General features: G+C 39.1%; 2 protein-coding genes across 6 annotated transcripts in view; both read right to left on the bottom strand.

The window, feature by feature from the left end:
- Nucleotides 1–3,790: 3,790 nt before the first annotated feature.
- Nucleotides 3,791–10,871, bottom strand: gpx7 (glutathione peroxidase 7). Its single transcript, XM_086089136.1, has 3 exons — nucleotides 10,644–10,871; nucleotides 8,215–8,476; nucleotides 3,791–4,163 (listed from the first exon to the last, which is right to left on the bottom strand). The coding sequence occupies exons 1-3, from the start codon at nucleotides 10,773–10,775 to the stop codon at nucleotides 4,000–4,002; spliced, it is 558 nt and encodes a 185-aa protein (XP_085945262.1). The 5' UTR covers nucleotides 10,776–10,871; the 3' UTR covers nucleotides 3,791–3,999.
- A 4,362-nt stretch (nucleotides 10,872–15,233) lies between these two features.
- tut4 (terminal uridylyl transferase 4) overlaps nucleotides 15,234–18,316 on the bottom strand; it is a 65,626-nt gene continuing 62,543 nt past the window's right edge. For all 5 annotated transcript variants that reach the window (XR_015096477.1, XM_086089133.1, XM_086089134.1 and 2 more), the window contains one exon: nucleotides 15,234–15,735. Coding sequence is in view for 4 of the 5 variants with exons in the window: in XM_086089133.1 (XP_085945259.1) it covers nucleotides 15,647–15,735 (89 nt within the window). In the remaining variant the exon portion in view is untranslated. The remainder of the gene's footprint in view (nucleotides 15,736–18,316) is intronic.

The following is an 18,316-nucleotide window of genomic DNA, read 5'->3' on the forward strand; positions in this document are numbered from 1 at the left end:
GAATAGTATTCTTCTCACAAACAGAACAAAAGTTATTGATGGAGCTGTATGAGGAATTCAAGACTCACCAAAAAAGGCAATACTGCTGCTATCAATAAGACGAGGGAAATATCATTGGCAAAAAAAAATAGCCGACAGACTAAATGTATAAGTTAGAATTGTTTCATGTTAGATGTGTATTTCACATTAATAGTGTTATTAATTATTGATTTAATGTAAAGCACTTCGAATTGACCTACATATTCACTTCACTGTTACATCTCAACAGTAGCCAAAAGCGATCATGGCAACAAGTCGGCAAGAAGCCTATAACAATATATATAATAAATAAGACTAAATAGGTGTTGAGCTGTAAATATATGTTGTCCATTATTGTAGCCACCAGAAAAAAAGACAGGCCACTGCCACAGGTGGGGGAGGGGACCTCCGCCTGCTACATTCACATCAGCAGAAGATCTGCGAAATAAAGCAGTCTTTTCCTTAATCCGGCTTGATGGAATACCCCCCAGGTGTCATCTCCTGTCTCTTGACTGCTTGCTGATGGAGTGGGTCATAAAAATAAATAAACTAACATTTGACCTAGTTACTTTTGTTAAAGTAGCTAGGTGACAGTGGCACTGCTCACATCTTAGTGATACAGATAGACTAGCATTTCAAAAGCAGAATAGACAATATTTAAATAAGAGTAATGTTACATTGGAAAATTTAACTCAAGTAGAAATTAAAAGTGCAGAAAAATTACTTGCACAAATATTCGAGTACTGTGAATGATGAGTAAACTAAGAGTGTAAGAGCGTCTTTTTTTAAACTGTTTGCAAAGCATATATTGCAAAAATACTGAAATTTATCAAGAAATTGTAATATTCAAAATAAAATGATTAAATACAGAGGATAAAGGGTTGAGGTTAAAATACCTGTAGCGGCTTAAAGATTCACTCGCAGTAAAAACTTTTTGTTTTCATTTTATTATGATAGTAAGAGTACAGATACTTGAATATAATGTTAGTCAAATACAAGTAGCTGAGGACTGTCCACTTTTGGTTATAGGTTTAGGTCATCTTGTAAAACATTCAATAGGGTTCTGTAGCTCTATAGTAATTTTCACATCTAAGCACTAAGCAGCAGTTTATGAGGTATTTTTAGATTATTATTATTATTTTTTTTTTACAGGTACAAGCTATGGATCGTATGTTTACAGTGGTAGGCTTCAAATCTTGAAATAAAAATCGTGACTTCAATGTGTTCAGTTTTCATGACAATTAACAACATGAGATGAGCTAGCTAGCACCGGATTACAAGCTATGATCGTACAATAAATCTTACCTTCATACTAAAACTTCTTTCTTTCTTCCCACTTTGAGTGCTCTGCATGTCAACCAACGTTTAAGCTGTTCCACACGGTGTTTGTAAATTGAACCATGTTGAAATTTTCAACCCACTGTCGTTCGCTCAACCAATGAGGTTGAGCTTTAGCCCGCCCAAATCCTCCAGAGCCCGCCCTCTTCTTCTACGAGTACAAATCACGGTGCTCTAGGAGTACGAATCAGTTTTGCACCATTTGTAGCGAGATATTTGGTGCAAAACTCACGTGACTGGACAGCAGTAGAAAAAACACTTGTGACTCCTAGTGGCGACTTCTTTGACTACAAGTTGTCATTTCTACAGGTACAAATCACAACTTTTACAGATACAAATTTACACTTTTTTTTACAGATACAAAAAAAAAATTTACAGGTGCAATTTTTTTTACAGGTACAAATCACGACTTTTACAGATACAAATGTAGACTTTTTTTCTACAGGTACAAAAAATTTTTACAAGTTAGTTTTGCACCATATTTACCTCCATAGAAAGTGTTCCTTACTTTTACCAGGATATGTGAAAAGTTTCTTACTTTCTTACCACTCAACACCAATACATTATTTACATTACTAGTCTGCTTTTTTGCTCAATCATGTTGCTACGTGCTTATGAGGGAAACAAGTGTTAATATTTATGTATGTCTGTTTATATTTGTGCTGCTATTAACAAGCTTACTATAACGTGTGTGGCGTGCATGCGTGGTGTGTGCACAGAAAAAAACAAGCCTTGGGTGTGCTAAACTCTATTTGTTTTGTTCAAATGTTTTATGTCTGTACTTCACCCATTCACAGATTTGTACATGCATTATTATTATTTTGTAGTTTCAAGCGCATTTCTTTTTTTGATGCGTATGTAATGTATGTTTTTTATAACATAGTACAGACAAGTATAGTCAAAAAACAATCATTCAGTATTAATTTAATGTCTGTTAACATATTTTATATGTTGTGTGTTTCATTTAAAAGAAAATTTCAAAAACAAACCCAAGGTCCATTTTTGTTAATTCAGAAACTTGCATACTGTCAATGCGTATGTTGAGGAGCTGTATCAAAAAGAGTACCCTTCTCAAGAAATTGGGATTGGGATATGTTTATATTTTAAGTCCTTTTCTCCTTTTCATAACTTTTATTAGATTTGGTTTACTCACTGACTTCCCATGCAATTTTTGGAGCGGGAAGTAACCCCAAACCACGACAAGCTACCTATCACATGTTTTTTGAAGAGACATCCATTTCGCTCATCTGGTAAAAAAAAAAAAAAAGGGGAGACACATGGCTTTTCGAGGTAAGCACATATAAGTTCAAAAAACATTTTTTTGCCCTCCAAAGTAAAATTACGTTTTTTTGATGGCTGAACAATTATAGACAACTTTGAAAACAGTTAACACATGTTTTAGTGCTTTAGTAAGCTACATCATGAGTCTATATGGTTAGCATGATGCTGGCTCAAAACAGCTGGGGGATGCTTTTTTTTTTTTTTTTTTTTTTCAAAAAATGGTGGTCTTGGGGTAATTTGTGCCAAAGGACCTGGGTTAAGTTGTTCAAATGGCACAACTTCCCCTAAATTAACATTATTTGATATGACTTTATTGTATTTTATTGTTATAAACTGTATTCTTACATTTAATCACTAAAGGTATGTGCCATTCTTAATTTTTTACCAAAATTAATCATGCCACCAGATAAAGAAAGATAGACATGGTTTCAACTCCTCTTGAGGAGTTGGAAAGAGGGGAAGACCATACGTCAGGTTTGAAAGGAGATAAAAATCTGCAGGATGGCCATAAAAAATACAGGGATAAGAAAAAAAAATAGGCTCAGGCTTTCCCTCCCGAGCACTCACCAAGTGACAAATCTGGTTGTTCTGCTCACTTGGGTTATGTCTTCAGAAGTTATTTTTCCCTTGCCAAAATCCACAGAAACAAAGAACAGAATTGTAAAAAAAAAAAAAATAATGATAATAAAGTGAAAACAAGAATTGTGACTGACACACGTGAGAAGGTGGAGTTGGAGAAGGCTCATAAAGAAAGAGAAGATAAAAGGGCTGAACAGGAAAACTTAAAAGAATGAAAGAAGAAAAGGCCTCTGAAACCTGCAAATCAAAGTTTTGTGTTGAATTTGTCTTTCTTTTATATAGCATTATCATTTGTGAGATTAAAATTATCTTTTTTCCTTCAGTTATCAATGGCACAATTTTACCCCACTGAATTCTGACTAATGCCACAATTTACCCCACACTAGGGGCAATCTTAACTAATCCTAATAAAATTACAATAGTGGCATCCAAGATTATCTTTTAGGACTGCTATTGATTGAAACCCCAAATATACCCTTTTACTACAGTATGTCTCTCCACCTCAGAACACATTTGGTTGGTTTGATAAGTTTTTGGCTTGATCTTTTTAGATAGACAAAATACTAAACCTGTCTACAAAAAAAAGTTGCCATGAAAGCAAGTTTATTCAAAACATAAACATGAATACAAAACAAACATTATGCATACATTGAAGCAAGGTTTTTTGTTTTTTCTTTAATGTTGAATCAGTGCAATACATTTGATGCTTTTCCCCCCTGAAGAATTTCAATGGAATTGCAGATGAGTGGAGTGCATAGGCAGCCAGCGTGTTGTAGTCAGGTATTACAACTCCTCTTTCTTCTTTAGGATTATCTGCCGCACCATTTCAGCTACTTTTGGACGTAATTCTTCAACAGAAACCTTTGGTCCCCACGCATCCACCACTTTTCCATCAACATCGATTAGGTATTTCCAGAAATTCCAGTCAGGCTCCTTACCGGAGGATTCTGTAAGGAATGAAATGAGAATACTTAGTGTTACACAATTTAATCTGTTTTGTTCATGTTGTCACTTGCCTTTTACACCATGGGTATGTGCAGGACCTTGTTAAATATAGCTCATCAGCTATTGGACATTGTGATTTCCTAGGGATGTTAAAGTTATTTAAAAATGTGAGCATTGGCAGAGAATTTTAGAAAAAGTGATGAGAATTGATATTTGTCTCCTAATTTTTGTGAAAAATCACAATAATGAACATCATAATCTATTAATATATAATAGTAACAATAAAAAAAGGTCAATTGAGCTGCAGTGTTTGTTCATAGTCTCGTCACTTCTCGCCTGGATTACTTCTTCCGTTTGGTCTCCCCATCAAATCACTGAAAAAATTACAACTTCTCCAGAACTGTGCTGCTCGCATTATCACAAAGGAGACCCCTTTCACGCACACATCACTCCAGTCCTGGAACAACTTCATTTAGCTCCCTGTCCGTTACTGCATCCAATACAAGATACTGATCTGCACTTTTAAGGCTTTGCCTTTCTATATCTTACAAACCACCTCCACATTGCCACACCTTCTCTCTCAAATCTTCATCCGCCCTCCACCTCTCCATCCCTTCTGCCCGCCTAGCCACCGTCAGGGACAGAGTTGTCAGCCGCTCTGTCTTTGGAATGCACTACCACCTGACCTCCGTAACAATAGGTGGGCTTCCATCCAATTGTTTTGATGAGATTTTTTTTTACTGAAAATGCACAAAACGGACATGCGAATTATGCCTGTTTCCATCTGTTCTTCTTTTGCGAATATCGAGAGGGGACTCCGCTGCTGTAGGTGGCGGTATGCACCAGAGATGTGATCCACCAGTAATTTAAAAGACCAGGAAGCGACTGCGCCGTGCGTTGATGTGTGAGTTTGCTTTTGTAATTCTTTCTTGATAAAAATTATTTGCCGTTTTCCATTTTAAATTGCATTAGTTTTTCTCTCTAGGTTTTGCACATTTCTTGAACCTGAGATGACATTTTCAAAACGGCAAGCTCATTTGGCCAAACAGACTTACATTTGTGCACAACCTATCAGTTCATTAGCAAAAGCACATATCTATCCCAAAACTGGTCACACAAGTTCCTTTCCCAAACAAAGAGTCGGTACAGTCACAACTGCAAAGACCTACAAAAGCTCATATCTCTCCCAAAACAGCTTACCTATGTATCAAAATCAAATTTCTATGTCATACAAGTAGTCTTAGTTAATTATTAGATGTTTTGTCACAACAGCAGAGGTGCCGCTAACAAACTACAATTATATATAAAACAGAGGGGGGAGTAGATTTTACAAGAGCAGTTTTAAAGTTTGCGTTTTGACATACTCCACTCAGTCAAGGAAATTACAACCGTTTTTTCTCACACTAAGTTACTTGCACATTATAGTGCAACAAAAGAAAGTCTACGCCGAATTCTGCATATTTATGAAAAACTAATAACTGAAATTATATATAGCGCACAGCGTAAATGAAAAACCAACTACTGCAACACATTCACTACACAGTAAATTCTGTACAGTAAATTTGACTCTATTTAGCGTGGGACCAAAGACTCAGTTTTAGTAAAATTACACTTGGAAGAGTAAAATAAAGAATTGAAATAAATAAAAGTCACTCAAGGGTTGAGTAACGAACTCACGACCTTCAGCTTGGGAGACAGACGATCGACTCCCTGAGCCACAGAGCGCCTGTTGTGTGTTAGTATCGCTCGTGTCAGCTGGAATCTTTGTAACTCCGAGACCAGAAACAATGTTTTTGGTCTCCTCTTGGAGATAAGTAAACAGTAGGAGGGGCAAAGGCATAGCTCAGGTGGTAGTGCGGCCGTCTCCCAACCTCAAGGTTGTGACAATTCAATTCTTATAATAGTCTTATCGATTCTTTTTTTTTGGGGGGGGGGGGGGTGAATACATATACATTAGCTTAAAGTCTTAGTTGTATCGGTGAACAAGAGACATGTTTAAACGTAACATGGCCTTACAAACCCAACAGAAAAAGAAAAGAAAGAAAGAAAAAAGATTTGAAAATAAACAGAACTACATTTTTTTAATCACCTTATGTAGAAATTTACAAAATACAACGTAGATTATTTTGTGACAATAATGTCCAACTCCAGTAACATTTCAACACTCATATGAACTAAGCACTGAAAAACTCCTCCTCCCTGCCTCAGTCAAAACAGACACAGCCAGTAGACTGGTGTGTGACATGCGTGAGCAGTCTCAGAATATGTGGGGAAATAACAAGTGTTGCTTTTAAGTCATGGTTCGTTATGTACATCTTTGCACGTTTTGCAACCTTGAATGAACCCTGATGAAAAAAAACAACAACACTCGCAGGCCGCGGCGTTTACCTTTGCAAACCGGCGCCGTTTAGTGCGATACGGGCTTGAACATTAACAGTTACTAATGGCATGTTTCACATAAAGGCAAATTGGGGCTAATATAGCCAGTATCTGGAGTGTTGATAGGGGAGAACGCTTGCATTGCTGGCGGCCGTTGCTGCTGGTTTGATCCTAGGGGTGCAGCAATTAACCGGTTTTACGATTAATCGTGTTTTTTTTTAAAGTCAGGATTAGATAACCGCAGCCATTCAACAACACCGGTTATTTCCGCTCACGTGCGGCGCAAAACAAGTCATGCGGCATAGTTCATAGCTCTTCTCTTTCCACACGGCCCATTTAGCGGGCACACAACAACACAGGGCTCAGCTTTGAACGCCACCTGGGGAGAGTTGCCTACCCGACGGTTGTGGGTAGGGTTCCGAGGCGGCCAGTGTTGTGCCGCAAACTGCACCCCTGCCGTAAAATGCACCCCCACCTCATACGACGTTCGAGTTGCCACTTGATTAATTAAACAAAAACAAATAATTCTCAAAAAAAACGACAACACACCCTCATTGTGCGGTTCTCTGGGGGGGTACCTATATAAGTATTCATGGGTGCCGAATTGCAAATATGCACTTAATATTGATTTACTCTATGGTATTTTTGTGCTATGCGCTTCCGCGAGGGGGTGCTTGGTTTGAGCTCCATTAATCCCCGTTTTCTCCGACAACCGAACAAGGAGGGCGTATCGTTGTTTTTTGTTTTTGTTTGTTTATTTGCGTAGTTAATCAAGGGGCAACTCAAACGACGTATGAGGAGGCGGGGTGCATTTTAAGGAAGGGGTGCAGTTTGCGGCACAACACCGGGCCGCGCTGGCACCGGCGGACTAGCATACTTTAGGCAAATGCAAGTGAATGACGGAGAGCAGCTGATTCGACGCATAAACTTAACTACTTGTACAAAAAAAATACCAAAATGTATGAATGTGTAAATAATAATTATGGAAAAATAAATGTACAAGTTAATATTTATTTTGACAAATTAACTTAAATGCTTGATCCTCAGAGTGTGGACCTTCGTAAAGCGAGGCGTTTTTGTCGCTGGAAGTACCCAACGCTTCAAAGTGCGAATGCTTAACATGATATGGTTAAAGCCATTACTATCTCCTTATTTGAAAACCAGACCGAAAAGTATTGGCACAAACATTAGACGTAGTACGCTACGTGTATTTCAGAATTTTTTTCTCTCGTAAATCTGCCACTTTATAAAGTTGCAAATGTACGAGGCTTTTTTTTTAATTGGAATATTGCCCCCACCCACTAAAAATAAATAAATATATATATATATATATATGTGGCCCTAATACGCCATCATAGGTCTCTGTCCGACGCCAGCGGCTAATTGAAAATAACAAGTAAATATTCACAGGACTGGGCATAAAAAGGACTCTTGGATTAAATAACTGGTTGACTCGCATTTGGCAGCAACGCTCTCTAAAAATATGAAAATATATTATTGTTTTTGTGGTATTAGTATAAGCAGATGCTGTTGTGATTTAGAGGATGATCAGAAAAAAGATTACGACCAATTCAAGCATACATTAAAAAAAATTCTAAAGGGCCCACATGGTTTTTGCGCCCACTCTATTTGCCCAGCACACACGTCACTCGTCTAATATCACTTTGAACTCACCAATAAGGTACTTATAGACATTGTTAGCTCCCGTTCCAACAACAGCAATTTTACTAAACAGGGGGAAGGAGGCTCCGTAGACTCTGCGTACAAAGCTGTCAATCTCTTTGTCACTGCCGGGTTCCTGCTGCCCAAATTGGTTGCAGGGGAATGCCAGGACATTGAAGTGATATGGCCCAAAGTCCCGTTGCAGTTTCTGAAGACCTTTGTAGTGTTCCTCAGTGAAACCACATTCACTGGCCACATTCACCACCAGGGACACCTGGAAGAATACAACACATACAGATAAGGAAGCTTGGTGTCAATCAGTCACATAGCCTTTTTTGTGGAATAAGAGAGAGTTTTCTTTTGATTTCAGGAACTATTATCAAGTTTGTCAACTCAGAAGTTACATTTTCCTCAATATCCTATACAAAACGACTCGAGCAACAAAATGACTGATTTGGAATTGTATATGACAAAAGTCGCTTACGTGGCTGCAGCTATCTAATATTTTATGAATCAAGTACTCTATCAATTATAACATTGATTATTACATGATTTTGCCTAAATAAACACAATAACAAGTACATATAGGTACCAGTTTTTGTCCACTTGGGGCCGCCATCCTCAGGTTCTACTGTAGGTCTGTATAGTCAGAGCCATATTGTAACCAAGCTTGACTTAATGTCACTACGCAACGCTACCTGATTTACTATTTCCAAACATTGATATGTGTAAGGGATATACACTCAGAAACCTCATAATATGTTTTATGTTAGTCTGAAATTGATATCATGGCCAATTGGTGAGCTATAAATTGATGAGTTAAGACAACACACTCCCCCCAAAGGCTGTCACAAGGGGTCAGGGGGGTTGCGTTAGGGAGCATCAGGATTATAAAAGTTTGAGATTTTTCATTGTATTCAGTTTTTATTTTGGTTTGACTTTTGTATTTTAAAAATCAGTTAGTCTTCATTAGTTTTTATTGCACGTTAGTTGGTTGTTTGGTGTGTTCCTACCCACACCTGATTACCACAAACAATATTGTATTGTTGCAAAGTAAGATTTCTGGTCAAGAAATCTTGTTGGATTATCAAAGCAGCCCTGCCAGAGAAGGAGTCAATGTCGGCTTGGGTTGATTGCATTGCTTGCTTTTACTGTAGCTAACATTAGTTAACTTGACCAAAACACAAAAGCAAATATGGTACTCATTTAAAGGATCTTTGTGCAGTTTGTCACTTTTTTTTTTTACTCGCGACTGCCACCTCTGGCCCAAAGCGTAACTGCAGCATCTGTGTCAGGCTCGTTCATGTTGCGTGTGCGAGTACGTGCACGATCTTAAAGCAGGGTCCGCACACACTACTATGAAGGGAAGATAAAAGCTAATAGGTGCAATCAGGGTAAAACAGTCAGGGCTCTTCGTACTCATTTGGGCATTGGTGGAGCATGCATGATTAGAAAAAGCTTTAACATTACCTTTAAGAACCACACCAAAAGTTTTAAGTGCACTCCTGTATATATTACATCTGCACATTTAATAGGCCTAATAGTTCTCACCTGGAACAAAGTATATGACCTCAAGCTCATACAGTAAATTGTATGTATAATTACGCTGTCTGAAAAGCTATTATGCATGGCAAGTCCTTTTCACATCCCGCAGCTAGACTGGTTCTGTGTTGCAGTTCTGTTGTGTTTCGTTTTTCAAAAAGAACATTTCAGATATCCATAACTTCATTCTTCCGAAACACATTTGGCATTTTGGGTATCTGCAACATCATTTTGGGACAAAGCGCCTAACTTTTGCATTCATGTGTATTGGGTTTTTCATTAAAGATATGTGCAACGCATTTGCAGATAGGCCTGTATGCATCTTGTGATGGAATTGTAAACACCTCAAACTTAAGTTATAAATATCTACATCTCTGTCAGAGATCCATAATTCATTTGATTTTGAGAAGTCAAGATAATATCAATTTTCAAATATAATGAATTCGGTATTAACCAGGTGAAATACGAATTCAACTAATACCCGTTGCCATGGGCTGCTAAAAGTAAATCATCTGCTGAATACAGCTTCAGTGGAAACTTGATTGACATTTCCCCAACACGAAACTTTCAGTCAGAGTGTGACACAATTACATACTTGACAATCAAAGCAACTCGAAGAGTAAGATTCTTGTTGGTACATTTGAACAAATTCGGTCTACTAATCAGTAATCAGCACGGACCTTTGAAGAAAGTTCAGAACTCTTGCAGGCCAAATTGCCACGTAAGCCAATGGGGCTACATGGTATAGCAGCCTCAGGTCCGCATCAGTAATACCCACAGCCAATTTCCAAAACAAGTGTCAAAAGTAAACAAATACCGCGATGTTTCATGCAGAGGGAGACTTTTAGCGACATGACTAAAATACGGCAGATATCAGCTGTTAAAAGTTGGAAACTTACCGATCCCCTGTATTTGTCAAGTGACACTAATTTCCCTCTACTGTTCACAACTTTAAAAGTGTAAAAGTCTTTATTTTTGCTCTCTACTAGGCTAAATAAAGCTAGCAGCACCGTGAAAGTTGCTGAAAGCATCTTTCTAGTTGAAGCGCCAGTCCCAACGACTGCGTCCTCTTCAGTTCAGGGTCGGCGCTCAGCAGCCTCTTCGACAGCCGACCGCTCCATGGAGGCCACGCCTTCCGAGGAGCATAGACACACACAAGATCTCATCTTGAAGCACGTAAGCCTGATATTGAGATACGTATGTGCGTACGCCATATTGAATGTGTCAGATCTGCCTTGTAAACATCGACGGGCCGAACCTCAAACCTCCTTTTGTACGAATTGCACGTTAAAACCTCTTTTGTTCACTGCAGAAAAGCGTATTGCATTCACTTGGGGATAATATCCTGTTTTTCTGACTATTGTTTTGGTGAACTTAAAATCCTCAGAAAAACAGAAGAAAAATAATATTTTGAAAAATGGGGGGAAATTATTTAAAAAAAAAAAATTACTCTGAAAAACAGCCGAGGGTGCTGTTTTTTGGATTTTTTATTTTTTTTGTACACTTCCCCGCATGCAATAAGCTTCCATTGAAACGTAACCGTTACCTTACTAAAATCATGCCGATCAATTGACATGTTCGTATACTTAACTGAGCCAGTATGTAATATAGTTGAAGATACATTGGAGGTATGCGGGAAAGTGCCATTAGCGAGTCTGCAACAAGTCACTTGGAGTTCAGAGGTTTAAAAAAAAAACGTAGCGGGTGCTGTTTTTCTGAATATTTTTTTTCCGTTCTTTTGAAAAAAATATTCCCATGTTTTTCGGAATATTTTTGTTCGTTTTTTTGAGTAATTATTCACTCCGTTTTCCAGAGAAAAAAAATGACAGAAAAAAATATGCAGTAAAAAAAATATGCAGAAAAACAGAAAAAAATACACACACAAAAACAAAGCTCCCCCAAAAATTTGAAAATGTTTTTTTTAAATTAAGTGAATGCAATACGCTTCCGTAGTTCACCTTCCATTAACATATACTCTAATATATTTGGGAAACATAGGCACCTTAAACAACATATTTAACTTTTAATCTCATATACATAACATGTCAATATTTATGTCACGATAACAGTCGTGAGGGTAACAATCGTAAAATTGACATCAATTAATAATAAAACATTACAATTAACAATTTTATTAAGAAAATATAACATATCTTGTTAACTGGAAAAATAAACAAACTCTGAATATCGACCAATTGTCTAACCTCCTCATAAATCATATTTTAATGGAAAAAATATCTGCCTCAAATAAAAACCAAATGTCAAAATTTAAAGAAACATGGTCTACGTATATAGAATTTTTTAACCTAAACTTGGATCTTAATTCTGCCTGTTAGCGAGAGCCACCACATCGTGATAACTTATATTGATGTTTCTGTATTTGGCAATTTGTAACTAATGGTTGTGTTTTTATAGTCAGGAACCCGGCTGCTGCCAGCGGGATCGAGCGGATTCGCCTCCGATGGGCACCAGGGGTTGATATTCGGATTCACGGCATGCCAGTGGGTTAATTCTGTGGGTGCTGTCCCCCCTGGCTGGGCGTGGGCGGGTCTGCCCCTCTGTTGGCTGCTGGGTGGCGGCTGCGTCTTGGCCGTTCCCTGGGTCTCTTGGGGGGTGCTGCGTTGCGGGGCTTTCCTTGGTGTCGGGGGCGGCGCCGTTCCGGCGCGGTCCGTCGCTCTGGGCCCGGCGACGCGGTTCGGGGCCTGTGGGCCGCCAGGGTGCCCGGTGGTTCCCTCTCCCCTCCCCCTTCCTCCCCCCTTGCTGCCTCTCCCTCCTCGCCTCTCCCCGTCTTCACCCTACAACTCCCCTCCAATTTTAATGCACCACACAACCACTGGCTTGTGGGGGTGCCATCGGTTGGAGGCCGCAATCTAGAGCAGTGCTGCGGTCCCCTGTCCGTATCCCCCCCCCCCCCCCCCCTATCTATTTTTTTTTAATGCACCACATACACTCAGTAACATGCTTGGGAGGCGGGTGGATCGGAGCGTGGGAATATCATTTCCCCCGGCTCCGGTTCACCTGCTCCTAATTTTAATGCACCCCACACACACACACACACTCACACACACACACTTGTATATACACTGGGTGGGGTCACATTCACGGTTTAGGGTTTAGAGTTCGCCAGTCGGCGAGCTGGCGGACTCAGTAACAGGGGTTAACTTTCACAAAGAACGCTGGGGTGACGACCGGGGCCTTCCCCCGCTGGGCCTGGGGTTCGGGGGTGTCGGCCGCCCTCCGGTGCCCCCATCTCCCCCTTCTGCCCCCGGTGTTCCGTCCCTCCACACGGCGGGGGGTGGGGTGGGCGCGGCTGCCCTTTCCGCTCCGCTGTCCGGCCCCTCTTCGGCGCCGGTGCCTGGGTGCGGGTGGTCCCCGGGGGCTGGGGGTCGGGGGGCTGCCGGTTGGTCGGGGGGGGGGGGGGTGGTGGTGGGGGTTGCGGGGTGGGGGGTGCTGGGGGTGGGGGGGTGTCTGGGGGATTGGGGACCTGGGGGCGGCTGGGGCTGGGTTGGGGTGGCGGGAATGGATGGGGGGCGGGGGGGTCGTGGGGGGTGCGGGGGTTGGGGGCCGGTGGGGTGCCTGGCGGGCCTGCAGTGCCTCGTCCTGCTGCGTTGGATCGGGGGCACGGGCCGTGTTGGGGTGGGGGGCGCTCCTGCTCCTGGGTTTGCTCTCCGGCCGGTGGCCCTGGCGGGGCCCGGGGGTCGTCCTTTGGCGCTGCCGCGGCCTGGGGGGCCCTGAGGTGTTGCGCTTGCTCTGTTCCGGCGGGGGTCGACGGCTCCCCTCTTTGGTGGAGATTTTCATGCATGCCAGATCCACCACACCAGCATCTACCGAAACTCAGACACAATCTGTTTCCTCCTCAGGTCATTGAATCGGTGGAGGCTGGTGTCTGTGGATCTCACGCGGCTTCGTCTGTCCTTCCTTCCTTTTCTCGGTCTCTCCTTCGGTCTCTTGAGGCCTCCCTGATTTTATGTTTTTTGGATTTGTTGGGGTCTGGATGTTTCTTGGGTTGGGGAGGAGTTCTGGTGGGTGGCCCGGTGGGTGGTGTCTGGTCGGTGCTGGATTTCACCTTCCTTGGTTTTCTTTGGTCCCCTCGGGTCTCCTGACGGCGGTGTTCGGTTTAGGTGAACGGTATGAGATTTTTTCTAATAGGTTTTTGGTGAGCTAACAAATACACGCACGCACGCACACACGCACGCACGCACATACACATTCTCACCCACACACACAAAAAAAAATGAAAAAAAATAAAGTAAATAAAGAGCAATGATGATGACATTTCCGAATGAACAATACTGAGCTCTTTATAAGAAAAGAAAAAAAAAAATATATATATATATATAACAAAGGAAAATCTGATTCAAACCCAAAATAAGATGACATAGTATGTAGGCTGTCAACCTATTCGCTGACTCCATTGTCCCATTATTAACCATCTCTTTACGGCAAAATTTAAAGCAATAAGGGAACTCTTGTTCTTCATGAATAAAGGGACACATGTGTAGTGAAAGTATGACCCATGTTTCTTTTTAATTTGACAGGGAGGGACTAGGTTTGAAGATCTCCCCCTTGTGGCACAATCGTGTACCTCATTGACTGGTTAAAAAAAAGGGGGAAATTACCGAGGCAGCAGTATTTAAAATTATATGGACCATACATAAGTTTGATTTGGGTCCCTCGCTCCTCCATTTTGAGCCACCTCAGTCTGTCAAACTGTTCGGAGAAGAGGTGAGTTCTAGAGTACAAAGTATTATTCTGACCATTTTTTTCCGAGTAGACTCGAGCCCCATTTTAAGTATTTTGGGGATAGCATTGGCAGAGTATCAGGAGGAACAGCAGAGCGAATCTCTGGAGGGAGCTTATCCCCCAAGACACAAGTGCCTTTATAAAATGGAATATGCTTAGGCCTATCTATCTTTTTTAAGCCTATTCGTACAAATATTTATTTCCCTTTGTCTTTTTTTTGTCTTAACCGATTCTGATGGTGCCATCTGCCATCTCACGACGAATACTTAATTCCCTGCACAGTAATGCTGCACCTTCATCAACGGGATCATTATCAAAAACACAGTCCAGTATGTTTGTGAAGAAAGTGGACTTTTAATATAGGCCTATTGACTTTTTTTTGTAAAATAACAGTATAGAACTATGTTATGCCAAAACTCGCCAGCTGACTGAATGAATGAGGAAATACAATTTTGTGTGTGGCTGGAAGGAGGCGGAGAGAGATACTCGAGGTTCTTTGTTTTTGGCCAAATAAACTAAACTAAAGCAAACATTTTGAGTTCTGTGAGCAGTCAATGGCAGATCAGCTAAAAATAAACCACATATAATCCATCCATCCATCCATTTTCTTAACTGCTCAGTTCTCACAAAATAATGTGAATATAAATTTAAAGTCAAATGAATTTCCACTCAGAAATTCAATGACATTGGATCAGTCAGCCACCAAAATATAAGACGAATGACTAATCAAAACACGAGACACAAGATGGTTTGCCATTAATTTATTATTTTTTCCTAAAATGCATTTTTTCCTTATCTGTGCTAATGGCTTTGGCACTACTTTAATAGAGTGACTTCTTAAACTGGTTTTAAATCAAACATCTATTCAAAGCCTTAATCTTGTGGCAAACACAGTAGCTAATAAAAATACAACTACTTTTTCCTCCTTTACACAGAAAATAAAAACATTTTGGACCCCCTCAAAATTGGGGAATTAAAAATTTGACATTTGTATCACAAATCAACATAATGAGACCAAAAAATAAAACATAAAAACTGTACAAAAATTACACAATTCTTTTAAAAATTCTGGCAATCTAAACGGTGCAAAGAGTACATAATTTTACTTTGTTGTGTCACTGGCCATAAAACAAATTTCAAAAACAACAACAAAGGCAGTTCACTTCTTCTGCTGGATGAAATTCATATTGACTGGGTGTCTGACATGGGGAACAATGTGCAGGTTTGGATTCGGATGCACCACAGAGCCTGACAACAGAAGACATTTTTTTGGGGTCATTCCAATTTAATGACTACATGGTCTAGATTAGGACTTGACCATTTTTTTTAGGCCGATGCAGATACTGATTTTTGGCAGAAAAACAACGATTTTGGCCAATTATTTAAAAAATATATATATACTGCATAAAATGATCCCCCCGCCCCATTCCTTTTCAATGGGTGTCACTTACACACTAACTTTCACTCTTAAGATCTACTCTGCTTTAAATGACAAGTCCATAGTATGACCTTATCAAAAAATTGCATGAAGTATACAAGATTACTGTATAGATTTATGTGTCAATACTAAAACCATTTTTACTTGTTTACAACTACTGTACTGTATATAGTTAGAGTACATAATTGGGCTGGAAAAATAGCAATCATGATTATTTGATTGAAATTGAAATCATGATTAAAATAATTTGTGATGTCAAAACTTTGTATTTATTCAACTTCTAAAGCTACTCAACTACTAAAAGTGTCGTTGTAGCGTCATGTCCATTCACCCCTGCACTTTGTTTTTGTCAAGTACAAATTATGTTGTAAATGTTATGTGAAATTCAAGCCTCTTGCATTTTTATTCATTCATTTTCATTCTAAGCATGAACCTTTTCTTTTATATATTCTTATCTAGTGTTATTTTCACTGGGCTAACCTGGGACCTCTGGGATTTATTTTGTGCTGTGTCATGTGGAAATGTGTGTTTAAGACAAAAATAAATACAATTTAAAAATCGTTGAATTTTGAGAAAGTAAATTCTTTGAATCGTTGAAATATCAACTTTAAATATAACTTGAAAGGACAATGACCAAATAAACATAACAACGTTAAACAAGAATAGAATATACTCAAATAATAGCAACTGAAAAAACCCCAGTAAGAACAAATACTGGCTGTTCTTGCGCATTTTGGCCTATTAGGGGCAGTGTAGTGCCGTGCATCCATGGTGTACATACTTAAAGTGAGTACATAAGTTAAAGTTACGATTGAATTCTATTTTTTTTTAACTTGTTTTTCACACATTGGGAAGAATTTGTGCCTTTGCGTAGTGTTGTCTTACCTGTGGGTATGTGTTCCCACAGCATTTGTGTGTGAATATTTGTTACTTGAAGGAAAAACACAGCTGAAGTCGATGCTAACTTCCGGTTAGCATTTGAATGAGATCTTCCCTTCGCTTTTAGCATTAGCGCTAGGCTTGCGATGTTTTAAAAAATAAGTATGTTTTGTATTTAAACATACAGTGGATGTTATTCTTATTGTCGTGTGTTTAGTTTTACAGTTAACTGAGATTTCATTAATCCGTTGGTGTTATTTGTCCATTTTCTGGCTTTTTTATGTTTTTCATCAAAGAAAAAGCATTTGAAAAAAATACACTAGGGACCTGACATTTTACCAGGATTGTTTAAAAATGTAGAAGTTCAAATTGGCGGCATGCTGTAATTTATAATTATTACCAAACAGGAGGGACAGATTCACACTAAATTGTTGTAATAATGCCCGATTTTGGCTCATTGACTCCCATTATAAATCACAGTTTTTGATATGCTGTAAACCTGGTGTTATAATGCATTTTCCGTGATTACTGATGCAATCGCTTCTTTGACGAGTCATAAACATGAAAATAGAGGAATTTGTGTGTTGAGAGTGTTAACACAAAAATCCACTAGGTGGCGCCAAAGGCTAATAAATGAATACAAAATGCATGCATAAAAAAATTATATTGTTATGACTTATGGACTTGTTTGAGCCTCTAACTATGTCATATGAAATATTCAAATTATTCTTTTATTTTATATATATATATATATACAGCATAGTTAGTCTTGCTATTAGCATAATACTGCTATTGTTGTCCATAGGGGGCATTAAAAAAAATAAAAAATAAAAAAAAATTATATATGTGTAGATAGGTCTGATGCCAGTGAACATTTTGAGCGGTTGAAAGTGAAAAAAATATTCATAAATGACAGTTATCTCACTTCAAAGGAAATGCCTGATTTTGGCAAAATTACAAGAGTTTTGTGCTATTCGGAAAACTGCCATTGTGTGAAAACTGGGCATGCATAAAAAATTATATTGTTATGACTTATGGACTTATTCAAGCCTCTAAATATGTCATATGAAATATTCAAATTAGACCTTTATTTTACATATATATACAGCATAGTTAATTTTGCTGTTAGCATAATACTGCTGTTATTGTCCATAGAGGGCATTAAAAAAATATATATATATTTTTTTTTTAACTATTTATGTATAGATAGGTCTGATGCCAGTGAACATTTTGAGCGGTTGAAAGTGAAAAAAATATTCATAAATGACTAAGTTATCACACTTCAAAGGAAATGCAAGATTTAATCAAAAAAAAATAACGCCCACGGGTTCATTAAACATCTTAAAGGACGCTTGGAGGACAACAGAATAACATACGCTACACACTTGCTAGTTGCTAATGCTATGCAAGCCAAATGATGCATTCAGGGTACTTTCACAGCATCGGAAACTTTGGTTTTCTTCGATTATAACGTTTTAAGAGGAAAATTTGGCAGATGTTTGAAGGGCAATA

The sequence above is a fragment of the Leptonotus elevatus genome, chromosome 11, assembly GCF_054856555.1.
Source record: "Leptonotus elevatus isolate MCC_2025b chromosome 11, RoL_Lele_1.0, whole genome shotgun sequence".
NCBI lineage: Eukaryota > Metazoa > Chordata > Actinopteri > Syngnathiformes > Syngnathidae > Leptonotus > Leptonotus elevatus.

Coding starts and splice junctions, on each gene's coding strand:
- gpx7 (XM_086089136.1), bottom strand. CDS start 10,775: ATGCTTTCAGCAACTTTCACGGTGCTGCTAGCTTTATTTAGCCTAGTA. Junction 8,477..10,643: donor TTGACAAATACAGGGGATCG/GTAAGTTTCCAA, acceptor GTATTCTTCCAG/GTGTCCCTGGTGGTGAATGT. Junction 4,164..8,214: donor TGTCTATAAGTACCTTATTG/GTGAGTTCAAAG, acceptor CATTCCTTACAG/AATCCTCCGGTAAGGAGCCT.